The sequence below is a fragment of the Carassius auratus genome, chromosome 39, assembly GCF_003368295.1.
Source record: "Carassius auratus strain Wakin chromosome 39, ASM336829v1, whole genome shotgun sequence".
Taxonomy (NCBI): Eukaryota; Metazoa; Chordata; class Actinopteri; order Cypriniformes; family Cyprinidae; genus Carassius; species Carassius auratus.
In genome coordinates this window covers 3,180,584-3,198,539 of record NC_039281.1, presented here as the reverse complement: position 1 = coordinate 3,198,539, position 17,956 = coordinate 3,180,584, and the positions used below count along the sequence as shown (strand labels likewise).

Sequence of the window (17,956 nt, the reverse complement as noted above, 5' to 3'; positions counted from 1 at the left end):
GAACAAAACACGCTCGGCCCCCTCTCTACGCATCCCCCACACACTGCGTTTGCTCTCTCTCCACGCGGCCCTCCGGCTCGCTCTCTCTCTCTCTCTCTCTCTCTCTCTCTCTCTCTCTCTCTCTCTCATCGGATTGATGGCCACGAGGAGTGAGACAGACTGACGCGGCCTGCAGAGAGAAAAAAAAAGCTTTCACACTCTCATTCACTCCTACACTCCGGACAAAAATATCACGCTCAGTTCACTGGTTTAACCCACCCACAACACACGCACACACACACACACACACAATCAACACGCATTCATTCTCACACTCGCGCACGGTTCAGTCAGAGGAAAATTATGAGTGCTCATTGATTTCACCTCACATGACTTATTCTGTCCATGACTTCTTTGTGAACACAACACAAAAATGAAAACAAAATGTCAAATAAGCATGTTTTAAAGAGCTTAACAAATGTTTGGTTTGCACCTTGGTTTATTAAATTGAGGACTGCCAAGACCTCAGAATGGTTGGCTTTGGACACAAATACATGCATTCATTTACGCAGAATGATAAATTTGGCCCCATACGGCACGAGAATGGTGTGCTGTTGGATTTTGACTTGAAATCATTTTGGTACTGTGCATTTGACTTAAACTAGATCAGTATTTAAACTGGGGTGAACCTGTTCAGTAGGATTTCAGCATAAAAAGAAAAAAAAAGAAAAGACAATTACAGCCAAAAAAAGTCACTTATCCAACATGGTGTCTGTGTTATGTGGATGGCCTTAAGCCCCTTTCACATGATTAGCATCAAGGATTCGATCCAAGTCTCAACAAAAGCATCTTATGTTTTGACGCTTACATGAAAAGATACCATTACAGAAGGGTGATTTTATACCGTTGCTGGGAAGAAAGAAACCAGAGAACCATACACAATGAAAATGAAAGAGCTCATGTTTGTAAGCTCAAAACAGAAAGAAAATCGCTTGTCGAATAAGAGTTCTTGAAACTTTTCTCATAATAAAGTTGTGTCATACAACTCAATGTGTCGCAATAGTGAATTGTCTGGTAATCCTTGTCTATAACGATCGCTTGCCACAACTAGAGATCAATGGAGTTAACCATGTGAAAAGGACTTAAAGGAGTACTGAAATTCAGGTCTTGGTGTAAATCAGCAATAAAACATCCTAATTATAGAAATATTATCATAAAACATCAATAATGTCCTGAATTTTGGAGGCCAAGATCTGCTAAGGACCATGTCTTCCATCTGACCAATCCCATAAGTCTATAAGAAAAAGGAGGTGAGTCCTACACATAGCTGGTACACAAATACACCATCATCTGGTCTACATTGTGTAGTTCCATCAGCTTCACCCTCCAATCCCAGCAGACCTACAGTATTTAAAAACAAACAACCAGAACGACAAACCCAAAAGGACCTTTCAAGCATGTTTGAAGTAAAGGATGCTACATTGGAGCGTTTTTCAGGGTATCTTCGTATCAAATATTGAGCAACTTGAAAACTGAATAACAAATAAAAAACAAAAACAAATAAACAAACAAAACTTGACATAAAAAGGCAATCGTAACATTGAGGCAGTCAGTAAGAACCACTGTGCTAAATTACAATAGTGCTCCTTAATTATCACAAGCTTTAAAACAGAGCCTTGGGATTACATTCTCTAAACAAAATTACGGCATTTCTCCACACATGGACAAACAAAACCACTAAACACACAAATAAAAATGATTGTCCGTTTACCATTTGGCGGCAAATAGTTCCAAAGCATCCAATAAAGGGCAAGATTCCGAAGTAGAACTCAGATGGTTCCAAAATGGAACACGGGAAAAAAGAAAAACAGAATGACATTCCGCCATTCACTGTTTATTTTTGGTTCAGGACATGTTCATTCTCAAATAGTGCTTTAATTCTGCTCTTCGGTTGTTTTATTTGTTTGTTTGCACCTAGTGTTTACAAGCCCCACAGCTTTCCGAGGGGGAGGGCGTCACCGTCCATCGGGAGTCCTTCATTATGGGATGGAAGTCATGGGGGGAGGGTCAAGCTGCCCTACGGAAACCATCGGAAAGGAGCTCCGGTTGGCAGCATCACCTTCTTGGAAAGACAGAGGAATGAAACAAGGAAAGAAAACAATGTGAGTCATTGATAATTTGACATAAACACCAACAGTAGAGCAACAAGGAAATGGGAACAGTCTCATTAAACTGGCCTCTCGACCCTCATCTCCAGACCTTTTCCCTTTTCTGTTTCAAATCCCTCTCTTTCTGTGGAGCCAGACTTGCTAAGACCGTAAAGGGCTGAAATACCGCAGTGGTGCAAATGGCAGATTTTTTCCCAGCCTGCTTTGGGACTGGGCAGGGGTAGTCTTTGGCGTGGGACTTTGGGAGAGTGGAGACAACGGCAGCATTTCCTGGGAAGACGTCCAGAACGAAAGAACGAAGGACCGAGGGAGAAAAAGAGGGAGGGGAGCATTCCCTTCATCATGAAGTAACATGCACAGGCAATGATTTCACCTTACATGACCTAGTCCCTCTCTCTGTTTCCCAAACACACTCTCCCACAGTCCCGCACTCTCATTACTCTCTGACAGGGTTTGGCGTTTGTATGCACGCACACATGCATCCAGACCCCCTTTTCCCTCACCGACCCCATAGACAAGCCAACACAGATGGGCTGTCGGCCCATGCACATGGCCAATCAGACAGAGCGTGAGTGCACGGACAGACACACACACACACACAACCGATTAATTTCGAAGGTTATTTTTTAACCCATCATCTCCTCTGTCTCTAAATCACACACAAACACATACAAATACACAAGAATGAAAGTAAGAATAGAGTATCAAGGGCACCACAAACATTGCACAGACAAATATGGTTGTTTTTTATGGTAGAGACTGAGACAGTTGATTCTATAAAGCATTTCCTCTATTTGACACACTATCTAAATGATCATTATACTAAATGAATAAAATATTAATAACTATTCTGATATTTTATTATTATTGATAATAATAATAATAGTTAATAATGAGAAATAATTGTGTTTTGTTGCTGTTTTTGCAGTTATATTTATTGTTTCAGATTTTTGACGATAATAATTGAATGATCATTATAACACAAAATAAATACATAATAATAATAATTATTATTATTAACCATTACTATTTTAATGCAATTCTTTTTATTTCTATTTTTGACAAAACTTAATGATTGTGCAACAAAATACAAACATGTATTTTGAATATGCTAATAATGCACAATTATTATTATTATTAAAATACAAATTATATTCTAATTATGCTTTTATTACTAATGGTGATTGTTATTTTTATTAATACTACTTTTTGTTATTTATGTAATTATATTGTTATTGTAATCATTGTTTATTTTATTGCCATTTATTGTGTGTATATATGTATATATAAATATATACAAATTATTTGTGTTTGGGACGCTGTGAGCACGGAGACTGTAGTGTATACCGTAAGTTTGAAAGCATTTATCTTAAATTATTAATATGAATAAACAGTGCTCATAAACGGCTGCTGAGGTCGTATTCTCAAGTGAAGCGAGTTGAGGCTTGGACCCGGAAACAGCGCTTCTTATGTCATCACTTAAAAAACCGAATAGTAACAGTGGTATTTGCTTTAGCAAACACCACAAAATAAATGTCCAACGAGTATATGTAGTAAAGGTAAGCAGGTACAGATATATGTTGATATATTGTGTGTCGACCTGTCTTTGGCTCTTTCACACAGACACTGACACACACGCTGTACCTAAAATACTTCAGTCGCCTGGCTGTGAGACTGAGATTCCTCTACAAGAGGAAGGGGGTGGCATCTAGAGGGCAATGTCTGAGGCCCCACCCACTTAATCTCTTTCTGCTTCCAGCTACATCAGGGACTTTCCGAGATACCACCCGCCACACGGACGCAGTGAGATGTGTCATCATGCAGTACACGCACATCAACAAAAGTTGCAAGCAATGACATGCAAGGTAAGATCAATGGCCAGAAATCGAATGGGATTTGCACAAAACACACACACCTAACCTGGCTCAAAACACATGAAAGGTCCTACAAATGAAAACACATCTATCTATCCCAAACACACACACACACACACACACACACACACACACACACACATCAAAAAGTCAATAGACCCCTACACCACTGACTGTGACCTGTCAATAATGGCTCTTTAAACTTCATAAGTCCTCTATGCCTTATTCAACAACTAGATCAACCATTCTGTCAATAAAGGCAAACAATACACACACACACAGATATATGCAAACTCACCATAAATATATGCCTAAAACATTTTTAAAACAATGATGGACTGGTTCAGCCTGGATTGGTGCAACAAAATATTAATTTTTAGAACATAAAAAAGATTCAATGTCATTGTTCACTGTCATCCTAGCAGTAGTGATGTTCATATGTGTTATTAGGGCTAAAACTAAATTTACATTTATGATTTACTTATGATTAAGTGATTTACATTGCATTTAAGGCACGCATGATATCAGTTCATGCTTTCCCTGGAAATCAAACCCATGGCCTTGTCATTTCTATTGATATGCTTTATTGTTAGATCTACAAGAACTAAACACCAGCTATTGACCAACCAGTACAGGACCCAGCAACACACAGGGAAAGTCACTGAGTGTGTGAACAGGATTTTAAGCAATACTTTACACAAGTAGGCAAATGCACCACAAGTACACTGTCCCAAAGTGCTTGCATCTTTTGAAGCATCTTGGCGATGACACATCATTCTAAAAATGTGGCACTGAAATTAAAGCTACACTGTGTAACTTTTGACCCTTGACCATTTGAAGCATAAAACGACTAACCAGAAGAACTTTGTGTTGGTCATTATGTTAGTGCTGCTTTGGTTCTGCTATTCTGCTTAAATGAATGTGATGGCTTTAGGCAGACCACTGTGCTCATGGTTACAAATGATTTTAGATGTCTTTTCTGTATGAAATTATAGGCCTATATTTTTATTTACAGGTTAAAAATATAGAAATATAGGCACACAGACCAAAGTGTAACTGGTTAAGAGACTTGCATTGTTACCAACAAACACTGGTTTGTGAACCAAGTGCACAGTAAATGCTATAAATATATGTTGATTCATGTTTTATTACGGATACTGTCGCTTTCCTTTTCAGCTTACAAACTTATTTCAGTCTGTGATTCAAGTTGTTGTGGCTTCAAACTACTTCCACTGTATACAGTAGTAGCCTGAACTTCTTTTCTTTATTTACAGATATGATGTATAAAAAAATAAAAAAAACACAGAAGAATGAAAAATGTATGGGGAATCTGTCCCGATGGGTCTAAAATACAAATTAATATAGGTATCAAAGTGATTTAAGGCAAGGCAAAACTGATGTATTCAGTAATTAATTAAATTATATAATTTTTTTGTAAATTCTATTAATTTATTAATGAACAGCAACAAAAAATTACAGTGTAGCTTTAAAAATGATTTTTTTTAATTCCACTGCCCTGATTCTCAAAAATTCTGTGTGAATCACCTCTTAAGAATTACCTATCGATAAATACATTTCCAGTTTAACTTACTTTAAATTTCTAAGTGAGGTTATCTTGAAACTTTGACTTCCATGACAGTAGTTGACCTAAAAGCTGAAACTCTCTACAGTTTTATGCTAATGCTCTATAGCGCCCCTTGCGGCAACATATTTGTTTTACATTATAGATTATGAATGCTACAAAATGTGAGCATGTAGCTCCAAGCATTGGAATTCACAAAATTGCATGAGTTTTGAGCCTTAGACTTTATAGAGACACAAAACACAAACTGAGCCATCTAAGCTCTGGCACATACTGTACCAACACCTCAATCTTTACCTCACAGCTGTGATTCTCAAAGAAATCAAGCCGGTCAGTGGTCAATACACACACATAAACACAACCCCTCACACACACACACAGAGAGAGAAAGAGAGAGAGTTCATAATGACTTTCACTGGGTCTGCCTTTTCCTGCAATGCTATACACATAAACAGACACACAAATGCAGTATGCAGTTCAGGGCCTCTGGAGGACGAGAAAGAGAGGGGTTCTGGGACACATTGACACCTGGCTCTCCAGATGACAGACGCAAAGGCCAGATGGACCATATGAGGCTGCCACACGCACACAGAGACTCACACATGCGTGTATGTGAACATACATGAAAACAAACTCAAATGCTGTTGAAAAAAAAAGGTCGCACATCATGTATGAAAGGCCCCATCTGCAGATTTACAAATTATTTTTATTACCTGTCAAACATTTATAATAAGTTTGCAGCATCAAGTAAAAACATGGACTCATTTACCGTTATTAATTTTTTTTAGAGACTTCTTATTTTTGCAGCAAAATCCAGTAATTTCGATGGGAATACTTGAAGATTTTGCAGTGTTGGCCAACAGAAAGCTGCTTGGTTTGAAAGTGACTATTGACATTAGACAACAAATCTTTTTGCCTGCAAAAATACCTAACATTATTGCACTCTTACGCAACAGAATCAGAACCCATTTGATATTTAGCATTCAGATATACTGAGCAGGATTTTTGGAGCCAATGAGATTTCAGTAACACTTTAGAATAAGGTTCCATTAGTTAATGTTAGTTAACTACTTTCGTTAACATGAACTAAGCAAGAACAATCCTTCTACAGCATTTATAAGTCTTAGTTCATGTTAATTTCAACATTTACTAATGCATTATTTAAATCAAAAGTTGTGCTTGTTAACATTAGTTAATGCACTGTGAATTACCATGAACTAACAATGAATAACTGTATTTTCATTAACTAACATTAACGAAGATGAATAAATACAGTAATAAATGTATTATTCATTGTTTGTTCATGTTAATTAATACATGAACTAACATTAACTAATGGAACCTTATTCTAAAGTGTTACCGAGATTTCTCTTGTTGAAGTAAATGGTATGTATACTATAAATTAAATCTAAATGTACTTACAGTACTACATTTACCAAACCTATTACAGTAAGGAGGAGTACTGTATCCCACAGTGCAATTTAATTGACCTTCCATTTCAAGTATGATGGATGATTTTTATATCTTTTTTTTTTTTTACATATATTTAATTAAAAAGGCAAAATTACCATTTTATTTAGAGTCATTTGCAATGTGATGAGGTCATGTGACAACTTACTACTGTTTGAATCATTCATTGTAGAATAATATCTACAGTTTTACTTACTATTTTTTAAAGACAAGTAGGCAGTTTGCTTTCTACAGTGTACGTTTACAAAATGAAGAATGCGCACTGGGATTTTTCAGCAAACTGAACCTTAATTGTAAAATAATGTAGGATTTTGAATAGGCAACCTATAACAAATAATAATTTAATTAATTGTAACAAATTTACCATTAATAAAGATGCTGCATCCATTGTGTCACACATGTTTTCTTGCCTACATTCCCCAGCTTAAAAACTCTGGGTTTCCCACTTGTAGTTACGACTTTGTGGTGACGTTCGTTCATGTTCACTGAGCTTGTAAATACGATCTTTCTCACATCACTTGAAAGCACCATATGCTATTGTATTAGTGTGTTGGGTAGCCCCTCCCACAGTGAAATCTCATTGGTCCAAAGTCCCACATTCAGTACTTTTAGTAAAGACAGTAAACTTGATGCTGGAAACTTGTGCGTTGTGGCTGGTTGGAAACTGGTGTTATTTCAACATTTTATATTCATCCCATTCATTCAAATTCATTAAACGTGATAGCTGAAACTCTGAATCATCTCATCATAGCAGACAGTGAAGGGGAATGTTACCTGTGGAACATCATGATGCCTTAACATTTTCCTTGCAAGAAAAAAATATGCAACCAACTAGACCAATCTTACCATGACACCAGTCTCGCAAAGTTAGATCCTAACTAGCTTACATCAGCACAGACCCAGAGCTAATTTTCCCCACACCTGAACCTGCCTGTAAACAAGGCAGAAACGCCTCAAATTACGGGGATGGGAAACCACATTCAGCTTGCCATTTGTCAGGATGAGTAATGCCCATATACTGATTTATGAAACACAAGCAGCATTAATTTATATGTAAACTGATGTAATAACTAGGGCTTTTCAAATGATCAAACATTATAGTTGAATTAATAATAATAATTTTAAAAAATCTGATTAACTGATTTAATCACAATAAAGGCATTATAATCACTGTTCCAAACAATACAAATTAGGAGTAATGTACAGAGTTATGTGATATTATGTAAATGTTTTCTATATGCATAAGCGTGAGATGGGCTAATTTGGTTGCCAGTTGGGGTCACAATGCTTTTTTAAAAAGTGTCTTATTCTCAACAAATCTGCATTTGTTTGAATAAAAACTCAGTAAAATAGCAATATTGCAAAATAGTATTACAAATGAAAATAACTGTTTCTACCATGTAATTGATTTCTGTGATGAAAGAACTGAATTTTCGGCATCATTACTCCAGTCTTCGGTGTCACATGATCCTTCAGAAACCATTCTAATATGTTGATTTGCTGCTCAAGAAGCATTTCTTATTATTACTGTATTATTATCAATGTTGAAAACATTTGTGCTGCTAAATGTTTTTGTGGAAATAACTGAATTGATTCGAAAGGGAAAATTATAAAAGCCTTTACTGTGACATTTGAACAATTTAATGCATTTGTGCAAAATAAAACTATTATTATTTTTTTTTTAAAGAGCCCAAAATTTTGAACAGTAGTGTAAATTGCTGAGATGGTAGAAAATACTTCATGATTTTACTACATTAATAGTTTCATTTTTGACGTCTTAACTTTTTAAGTGCACTAAAATAACACATTAAACTAACAAATCTACTGAAATCCATTTTTAAACAAAATCCATAGTAAAGTCCATAAATCATTTGCAATGAACTGAAATCGGTCATACAAAACTGATTCCACAAATTATTTACACAGAAATTTGTTCTGCTTGTGTCAAAAACTTTTATTTTTGACTTTTAGCTGCTTTTATCCACAGGGATAGTAGATCGAACAGGAAACAATAAGGAGATGAGGGGAGAGAATCAAGACAATACACAAACTTGCAGCACCTGCATGAGCATCACAGCTCAATGTGTCAGAAGTGTGGCCTATTATGCCATGGTTCCCATGCAGATGTTGCTAGCTTGCAATCAGGCAGAATTCAGTGAGAATGTTTATGAATTTACTGTGCATTGCTCACCATCTTACCTCCAGCCCGCCAGCAGGTTTCTTTTTGAGCTCTTCGCACTTGCGGAACTTGCAGATCTGATGGCCGGTTTTGCGGTTGCGGCAGCTGCTGCACTGTTCGCAGTTAATCCTGCGCCGGCAAGGTGGACAGAGGCCGCATCGCTTCCGCTTTTTCTTCCCATTAGCGCTGATGGCTGAAGAAATCTCGCTCTGCGTTTGCTGGTGTTCCGACGTGCCTGTCACGTGCGAGAGCGCCCCATCAGCGAGGAACACTCCCGCTGGCGTCATTATGAACAGCCCCGGGTGATAAGGAAAACTCCCGCCCACTCCGCCATTGCCAAGCAACGGGAAGTCCATCACACTGCCCAGCGAATCAGAAGCAGAGACGGTCTCCATGTCCCCGCCCACACTGACACTGGACGGGTCGCTGACAGGAAGCAGCATCCCCGCCCGTCGCAGGAGCTCGGCGGCCTGGGCGAGATGCAGGCCACTCGGAGAGTCCAGAAGACCAGACATCAATGCAGCCCGGTCCAGTTTGGCGTACCCGACTTGTGACCTGTGCTGGCTAGCGGCAGAGTGAGCTTTGACACCTGCCGCCACCATTGAGCTCTGGGCGAGTCTGTTAGCGTTGGCGACACTGGCCACAGCGGCGGCCGAGCAGGTTGCGATGTACTGCGAGAGAGCTCTTGAACGCTTCAGGCTTTTGCTGAGTGGAGCGCTGATGATGCCACTGCGGTTCCTCCGTTCCACCACTGGGGATGAGTCTTCATCCCCGCAGCAGCTGTCCTGCGCCTCCTCATCCTCTACGGCTCGACTTCCCTCCATGGACCCTCCACTGGCAGACATGGGCCACGACGTGAGGGGGAGGGAGAGGGAGATGTGGGAGCTTAGGATGAACAGGGAATAGAGTTGCAATGTTCCTACCAGGACTGAAGCCAAGACGAGATTGACGAGTTCACAGCTGGAGAATCAGACCACTGGTCCACACTAGTCGAGCCTCAAGAACATCTCAGGGGTCCGTTCACTAAGGCCTGAGAATCCTAGAAAGGGAAAATAGTACACATAAAGGTTAAAGCCAGCATGGTTTGATTAAATGTATGGTAGATGTACAGATAAATAATAATGATTTTTTTCTTAAGTTCCCCTAGGCTGCATTTATTTGATCGAAATAGAGCAGTGAAAACATGAAAATATTATTACAATTTAAAATAACTGTTTTCTTTTTTAATATATTTTAACATTTGATTTATTTCTGATGCAAAGCTGATATTTCAGCTCTCAGGATCACATGATCCTTCAGAAATTATTCTGAATTGGTGCTAAATTATTATTATTATTAATGGGTCTGAATTACATTATCAATGTCAAATTCTTCCTGCTTATTTTCTGAATCCTTTGATTAATAAAATGTTTCAAAATAACAACATTTACTTGAAATAGAAATCTTTTGTATTTTTTTTTTATCTACTGCAAACTTTTGAATGGTAGTGCATTACAATTTCCACAAAAATATTAAGATTTAATATTTAGCACTATTTTCAACATTGATAATAATAATAAATATTTCTTGAGCAGCTAATCAGTATATCCAAATGAAATCTGAAGGATCATGTGACACTGAAGACTAGAGAAATGCTGCTTTTTTTTTTTCATCACAGGAATAAATTACCTTTTAAAATATACTAAAATAGAAAACAGTTTTTTAAATTGTAATAATATCTCTCAATATTACTGTTTTTACTGTATTTTTGGATCAAATAAATTCAGCTTTGGTAAGAATAGGAAACTTCTTTCAAAAGAATGCAAAATTTATTCCAAACTTTTGATCAGTAGCATATATCCAAATCTAAAGAGCATGAGGAACACATCACGTCTGCCTCACCCGTCAACCGCAAATTAAATTATGTGATTCGTCTCGGCACAATATCACACTTCATCCTTAACTGCTAAAAACATTTTAATGAATCTAATTCTTCCAAAATAATCATGCCTATAAACATATGCCATTTTATTTGTTTATTGTTTGGCCCTGCTGAAATATGTGCAATTTCATGCTAATAAATAATGTACGGTTTGCTGTGGCCTCATCTGACCCATTTAGATTCCTTAGCCAACATTTATGTTTTACACATAATATCTGTCCTACGTATCTGTTTTAGTAACAATTACACTTTGTTCGGTGTCCTTCCAAGGAACTGAAACTAACTGTGAAGCTCATGAGAAAAAAAAAGAAAATTTTGTGTGGATATTGAATTGGGCGGTTTGAGTCTGTTAAATTGTTATATTTTCCTTTACGTCCGAAAGCCCGTTCCTTGTGACAGCAATTCCCCTTTAGTGAGAGACGTCTATCAGGGTCCACAGGCGGTCTGTTCTATCATGAAACCAGAATAGTGAGCTCAAGCGCAAAGCCCCTGGGGTGATCCGACAGTGAAATCAGGATGTCTAGGTGCAAGCTCAGCCTCACTGACGCACATACACGCGCTCGTCAATGACTTAACATTTCAATTAACTGCCGAGCCTCAGTAAATCATGCTATTGGTGATAATCAGAGAAAAAACATCTTAGGTTGTGAGTGACTGCCTATAAAGATGGGGTAATTGGGTATTCATTTATACAAACATGCATGAATGAAAGAATGTGTACATAAATAAATAAATATGCATGTTAGTGAGAGTGGGGCTTGTTGTCACACAGGGAAGATGTCTCGGTAACTATACGTTTTTAAATGTTGGTTTCAAATATCTACTTCAAATGAGTATTTTTCATAAAAATCTGATTTGTTGTTTTAAATGGTATAACTTACGGTAATGTTGGCTAAAACAATGCATTAATATTATTAAATGATTTAATATTACTAATTACTATAATAGTACTAATATTACTATTGTGCATTTCCATTTTGATGTTTCATTTATAATTTTTTATATTGCATAACTGTTTTACTGTGTGACTTTTATTATTTAATGACAAATTCCATTGTGACAACTTACCCCATAGTGTGACAACTTACCCCATAGTGTGAAAACATGCCCCACTATAAGAGCATGCTGTCACAATAGGTTAACATGTGATAAATGAACGTTACCCCTTTTTTTTTTTTTAGGTAATAAACACTATAATGTTTGTGTCTATTTAAAAATAAACCTACTGTATGCTCCATAATGAAAACTGTGACAACTAGCCCCGGTCATCACAATAAATGTAGAGCAGGCTATTTCTTAATAATCTAAAAAAAAATCCACTTACTGGTGAATACTATGTATTAAGGTGATTCAGTCATACAAATCATATATCTGACCTGATTAAAAACATATAAAACACACTTTTACTGCAAGTTACCAGGCAAAACATTTTTACAGACAGCAAAACATATGACCGTATCAATTATGATAACATCACATCCACATCAAAGACCCATGCTTACTACTGGAGACCGGTAGCTCTCATCTGCAGGTAAACCAAGACAAAACCTGCATCAACTGAGGACTTCAGTAAATTATTGACCTGGCTTACAGATAAATAAGTTCCTAGCAACAGTCCGAATGCCCATTCAGCAATTGCCTCATGTCAAATGCATGTCAAACATATAGCCTACGAGGCTCACATGCACTTGGAAATTGCTGTGTCCAGTATTGCGGCGAGCCAGAGGGACAATAGCGTGACTTAGAGAGATCTGGACATCACCAGGGAACAATAGCCAAACCTGCACAAATAGCCCAACTGTGCCTAAACAAGATGACCTGCTTATCAAGATCTACATGTTTTGTCAATAACCTCAATTAAACCCTTCCCAGATCAGTCCCCCAAACAGACCAGGATTAACTGCATCTATTCACGTTAGATTATTTAAATAATTAAAATGCAAATACGCACCACAGGCAAAAAGTTTGCATGTGACTCATAACAGATTAATAATAAACAGCACATATAACTTGCATTCATACTTAATAATCTCCAAGTGGACTTCTGAATAATTCAGACATTGTCACTCGGTAAAGCCCACATGTTTTAATCCAGACAACCAATAAAAACTGAAAATGTCACAATCGTATGTTTACAGTGACCACAGTACAGCCAAACAACAAACAAATTCCCGTAAATGCAACTATTTCGTGCGCCTATTTGGTTACGCGTGGCAAAGTTGCACCAATGCAGCTAATGCATATGGGCAAATTATCAAGCAGATGTAACGCCGATCATTTAGAAAGTAAAACAAAATCCCTTTTGTCTCATCTCGAGCGACGTGTCTATGGTGACAGCGCGCGGTATGCGCCAACACGTCGCGGTGGTTAAAGACATTCCCTTGTAATTTCACTGCCAACTTATTCGTCTTGGCGGATGTCATTGTAACTTTGAACAGTCCTCAACAAAGTCTCATTCCCCTCCCTTTGATAAATATAGGGCATCTGCATATTTGCAAACACAGGCGTCTTTTCATTCGCACCGCTCGTGAGCCGAGGGGAGCGTTCCGACTGTCCGAGCGGTCCGGTGCTCTCACGCGCTGCGGAGATTTATATATAAAAGAGAGAGAGAATAAAAGGTAAAAGAGCCAAACGAAAGCAAATGCTCACCCAGACTGAATTATTCTCGCTGCTTCCTTCAGCAAAGCCCAAACACCGGCAGATACACGCAGAACGCACTTTGTCCGAGAGCGAGCGCGTGCGCTCCTCCAGCCTCTCGCGTCTCTCTATCCCACCTCCACATCCTCGCGCCCGGAGAAGAACATGCAAACACATTTCATAGATTTTTGGAGCTTCACACAAAAACCGAAGTGGACTTTCCGTCACGGAAAAAAAAAGAAAAGAAATAAACCTTAAGTAGGTGTGGATGCGCGCGAGGGCTGTCTGTTTCTCTGTGCATATGAGAGTAAAATATTGAATGAAGTATAGTTTTGAGAGGGCTGGACACTCAACCCATTGTTGACTCCATTCTTAATGGCTGTTGGCTGCGCTAATGATTGATTTATTATATCAGAACGTTTACACATTCATGCTTTCCAGGAACCTGGGGCTGATTGCTATTTTAATATGCAAAACACGCTTCCTAAATAACCATTCACTCATCTGAAATATAACCCTATTGGGTGCTCTGTAAATGAAAAAAAAAAAAAATGCAAATTGTAACTAATAATTGCACGTTCATGGAAATTTAATAATAACAACAATAAAACAATTATTTGTATTACTTGTATATTTATGCAATTTGCTATTGTTTAAGCACATTTGATATCAAATTGATTTTAATTCGTATTATTAATAATAATTTATGCATTATTATTAAATCAACATTTAAACATACTTAAAGTTTTTATTGCTTATAGTATATTTTAATTAAATATCGCATGTATTTAATTAATGCGTTTAATAACAATGTACTGTATTTATTTTTTATATTAGGCATATATTAATATTCATTTTATATTAACTGTTCTATAATGAATATATATATATATATATGTATGTATGTATGTATGTATGTATGTATGTGTATATATATATATATATATATATATATATATATATATATATATATATATATATATATATATATATTAATATGAGTACCCATTAACTATACCCCTGTATAAAATACATTCATTTCAGTTTCTCTAACAACATATAAAGTGTTATTAATCTTTGTGAAGAAATCAAAAGGACTGGACTTGTTACCATAATCGTCGTGTTTTCTCTGTGTTGATGACTTCATCTGTGACCGAAGAGCCATTTTGCTGTGGGTCCATCATTTGTCCGTCCGTCCAGTCGCTCCTCCTCGTCGCTTCGAGTCCACTCCACCTCTTGTGAGCGTCCTGTGTGTCTGGCAGGCGGCCAGCTGAAGTGTGGGGAAGTGACACCGCCAGGGCGGCAGAAATTTTCCTCCGTTTCGGGCTCCTTCCCAATCGCAGACGGGCGAGCGTGCATTGGCTGGAAAGTGGAACAGCTCGTCAGGGACGATCAATGCGGATCGATGAGTGCGGCGCTGCTGGCCGCGGGTTTAAGGGGGGTTGCGTGTTACAGTCCTTCACGGCTGCTTTAAGGGGAAAGTTTAGGCTTGAGTAAGTGACACTACTTAACGGCTCCACTTCCCATCATAGTTTTTTTCTTTTCTTCTCCATTTATCTGTATACACAAAATGCTAAATTATATTCTAAGAACATGGGATTAAGTTTTCGCTTACAATAGGCCTACGTCCTGGGTTAATACTATATGGTATATAGCCCACTTCAAAAATACTATAGTATATATTTATATATATATATATATATATATATATATATTTTTTTTTTACGTCATGGTCATGAACGTCATGCACGTCATGGTTGAGCTCAAATGTATGGTAGCATCCATGTACCATTTATATATTGCTATTTTAAAGAATACCATGGTAGTTTTCCAAAAAATGCAATATAATAGTACTCTGACACATAAACCCTGGTAGGCCTACTATGCGATTACTATATTAAAATACAATAATATTTAAAGCACTTACAGTAAAATGGCGCTACCATGTTTTTGGATATTCTCCACACCATTGCATTCTTGGAAGTTTACAACTCTTTGGACTGTACCAAAACTGTACCAAGGCACACAGCCACAGCACTTTTTGAAAGGGATGGCACTCTAGTATTTCGATCAATAGTGTGGTATTAGATCATAGTTGTGTGTCCAAAAACATTTTAGCACTTTGGTAATTTGATACTTGTTTTATGTTTTATATTATTTAAATCAAACAACAATTATAATATAATTTATTAACATTTATAAATATAATTATATAATTTATTTATTTTTATATATTAAGATATATTCGAAAAATTAAATAGATTTACACAATATTTATAAAAAAATATAGAATATATAAAGAAAAAAGACGATATTAACTATGTTTAATATAATTTATTTTTATAAATTGAGATAAGAAAAAATAAATATATATTTACAATGTATATTTATAAATAAAAATAAATATTGATAAATATCAACCATATCTAAATCAATCAATCTATATATATATATATATATATATATATATATATATATATAGCAATAATATAATAATAGTTTTTTTCAATCAGTGTAAAGTGGACTACTCAGAGCACTATTCCAGGATGCTTGACTTGAGCCAGGTTTGTTTGTGAGCTCATTGATCAGACCTTTGAGTCCTGAGTTGCATCACACCCCGAGTTCACTCTGGAGGTCCTTGCTATGTGACAGAACACAGATAGTCTCCAAATGAAGCCATATGACAGATCATTAAAATAAGTAAATAAATAAACAAACACTTGCCTATCCTTGAGGCCACATTATTCCCAGATAAGTTTTAAGACCTCAGGCCCCCTCCTCTCTGGGGATCTGGGGGGGATTGTGTGGTGGTGATTGGTGGGGGGGGGGCGTTGGATTAACGTCACATGGTTCTCTCTGGCAGCCAGACACATGACCCGCTCCACAGGAGGGGATAAAACCCACTTGAAAGACTACTGCATAGAGATTGAGGGAGAGGGTGGGGTGGGGAGGCAAACGTCCAGTTTTCTTAGACACTGAGGAATGCTGTCGGCCTGCTTCTCGAATGCAGAAATGCAGTAGACTCATTCCCCCATGAGATCCTTCCCCTATTTCTTCTGCTCTCTCTGTTTCTCACTCCTGTGAGTTACCTGTGGTTTTGGGCACCATGCTGTGACTGAGATCTCCACGGCCCCCATCCACATACTGTTTCAAAAAAGATATATTAGACAAGGAATTACCTGCATACGGTTAATGGACTTGATATTGGTCTCTATTTCACTAGCAATTTCTTTTTTAGATATTTGTTTGGAGACTTTATTTAGCCTATCCCATGCCAATTCTGCTACGGAGATGAATCATAGCTAAAATTGTGTGCCTGTTTCAGGAGAGGTATACAAGTATTTTCCAAGCAATTAGCAAATTCGATAATTTTTTCCTAGCAGATGATACAATCATTATATTTTTGTATTTTTACATTGAAATAGGTTTTCATGTACCTTTAACCTCACTGATTACCATACTCAAGGTTTCTGTAATACGGACCTTGATATGCCGAGAATTCACTTCCAAACTAATCACCTTTAATACATTTATATCGGTAAATATGGTGAATATGCATGGTAAAACTTCAACAACCTTGAATCCGGTGCAAAATCCGCATGGAGATAACTTTTTGCCTCACATTTCCCTCGCACAGCATTTTAGATCATGAGGTCATGTTTACCGTTGCTCTGTGAAATTCTGTCAAGAAATCCAGTCATTCCAATAGAAATCCAAATTTTCGCGTGAGGGCGAAAAAAATTCCCAACGCTGTTATCACAGTGTGCTGTGCTGTTTATGCACAGAAAGATGCTTGGTTTGAAACAGTCTTCTGAGAAATGTGCTTTATACATCATTACATGGACAACAGACAATGGACCTTTTTTATGCCAGAGAAATAATACAAATTTGATAATGTGACCGTACTTTTACAATGAAAAACCTACATAAAACTGATAAACATCATAATACAACATAATAAAGAAGTCTTTAAAATAAACTCAAGAGCACTGAACTGATACTGCGGCTCCCTCTGGTGGCTGTACGCGGAACTGCAGCAGGGCGGCCTCCATTATTTCCTGTGTTTTGCAACATTACAGGAAGTAGATCACATTATCTCCCACATCCTGTTTTAAAACTCTAGCTGTTATAACCCTGCCAAACGAC

General features: G+C 37.3%; 1 protein-coding gene across 6 annotated transcripts; it reads right to left on the bottom strand.

Moving 5' to 3' along the window:
- Positions 1–460: 460 nt before the first annotated feature.
- Positions 461–15,327, bottom strand: LOC113057692 (CXXC-type zinc finger protein 5-like). Of its 6 annotated transcripts, XM_026225163.1 has the most exons (4): positions 14,921–15,327; positions 13,823–13,956; positions 9,273–10,291; positions 461–2,101 (listed from the first exon to the last, which is right to left on the bottom strand). In XM_026225163.1, exons 3-4 carry the CDS (start codon positions 10,095–10,097, stop codon positions 2,057–2,059), a joined length of 870 nt encoding a protein of 289 aa, XP_026080948.1. In that variant the 5' UTR covers positions 10,098–10,291; positions 13,823–13,956; positions 14,921–15,327; the 3' UTR covers positions 461–2,056. The 6 variants fall into 6 exon arrangements, with proteins under 6 accessions (XP_026080948.1, XP_026080950.1, XP_026080953.1 ...); XM_026225165.1 differs by lacking the exon at positions 13,823–13,956; XM_026225168.1 differs by lacking the exon at positions 14,921–15,327 and having other exon boundaries at positions 461–2,098; positions 9,265–10,291; positions 13,823–14,303.
- Between the last annotated feature and the right edge of the window lie 2,629 nt (positions 15,328–17,956).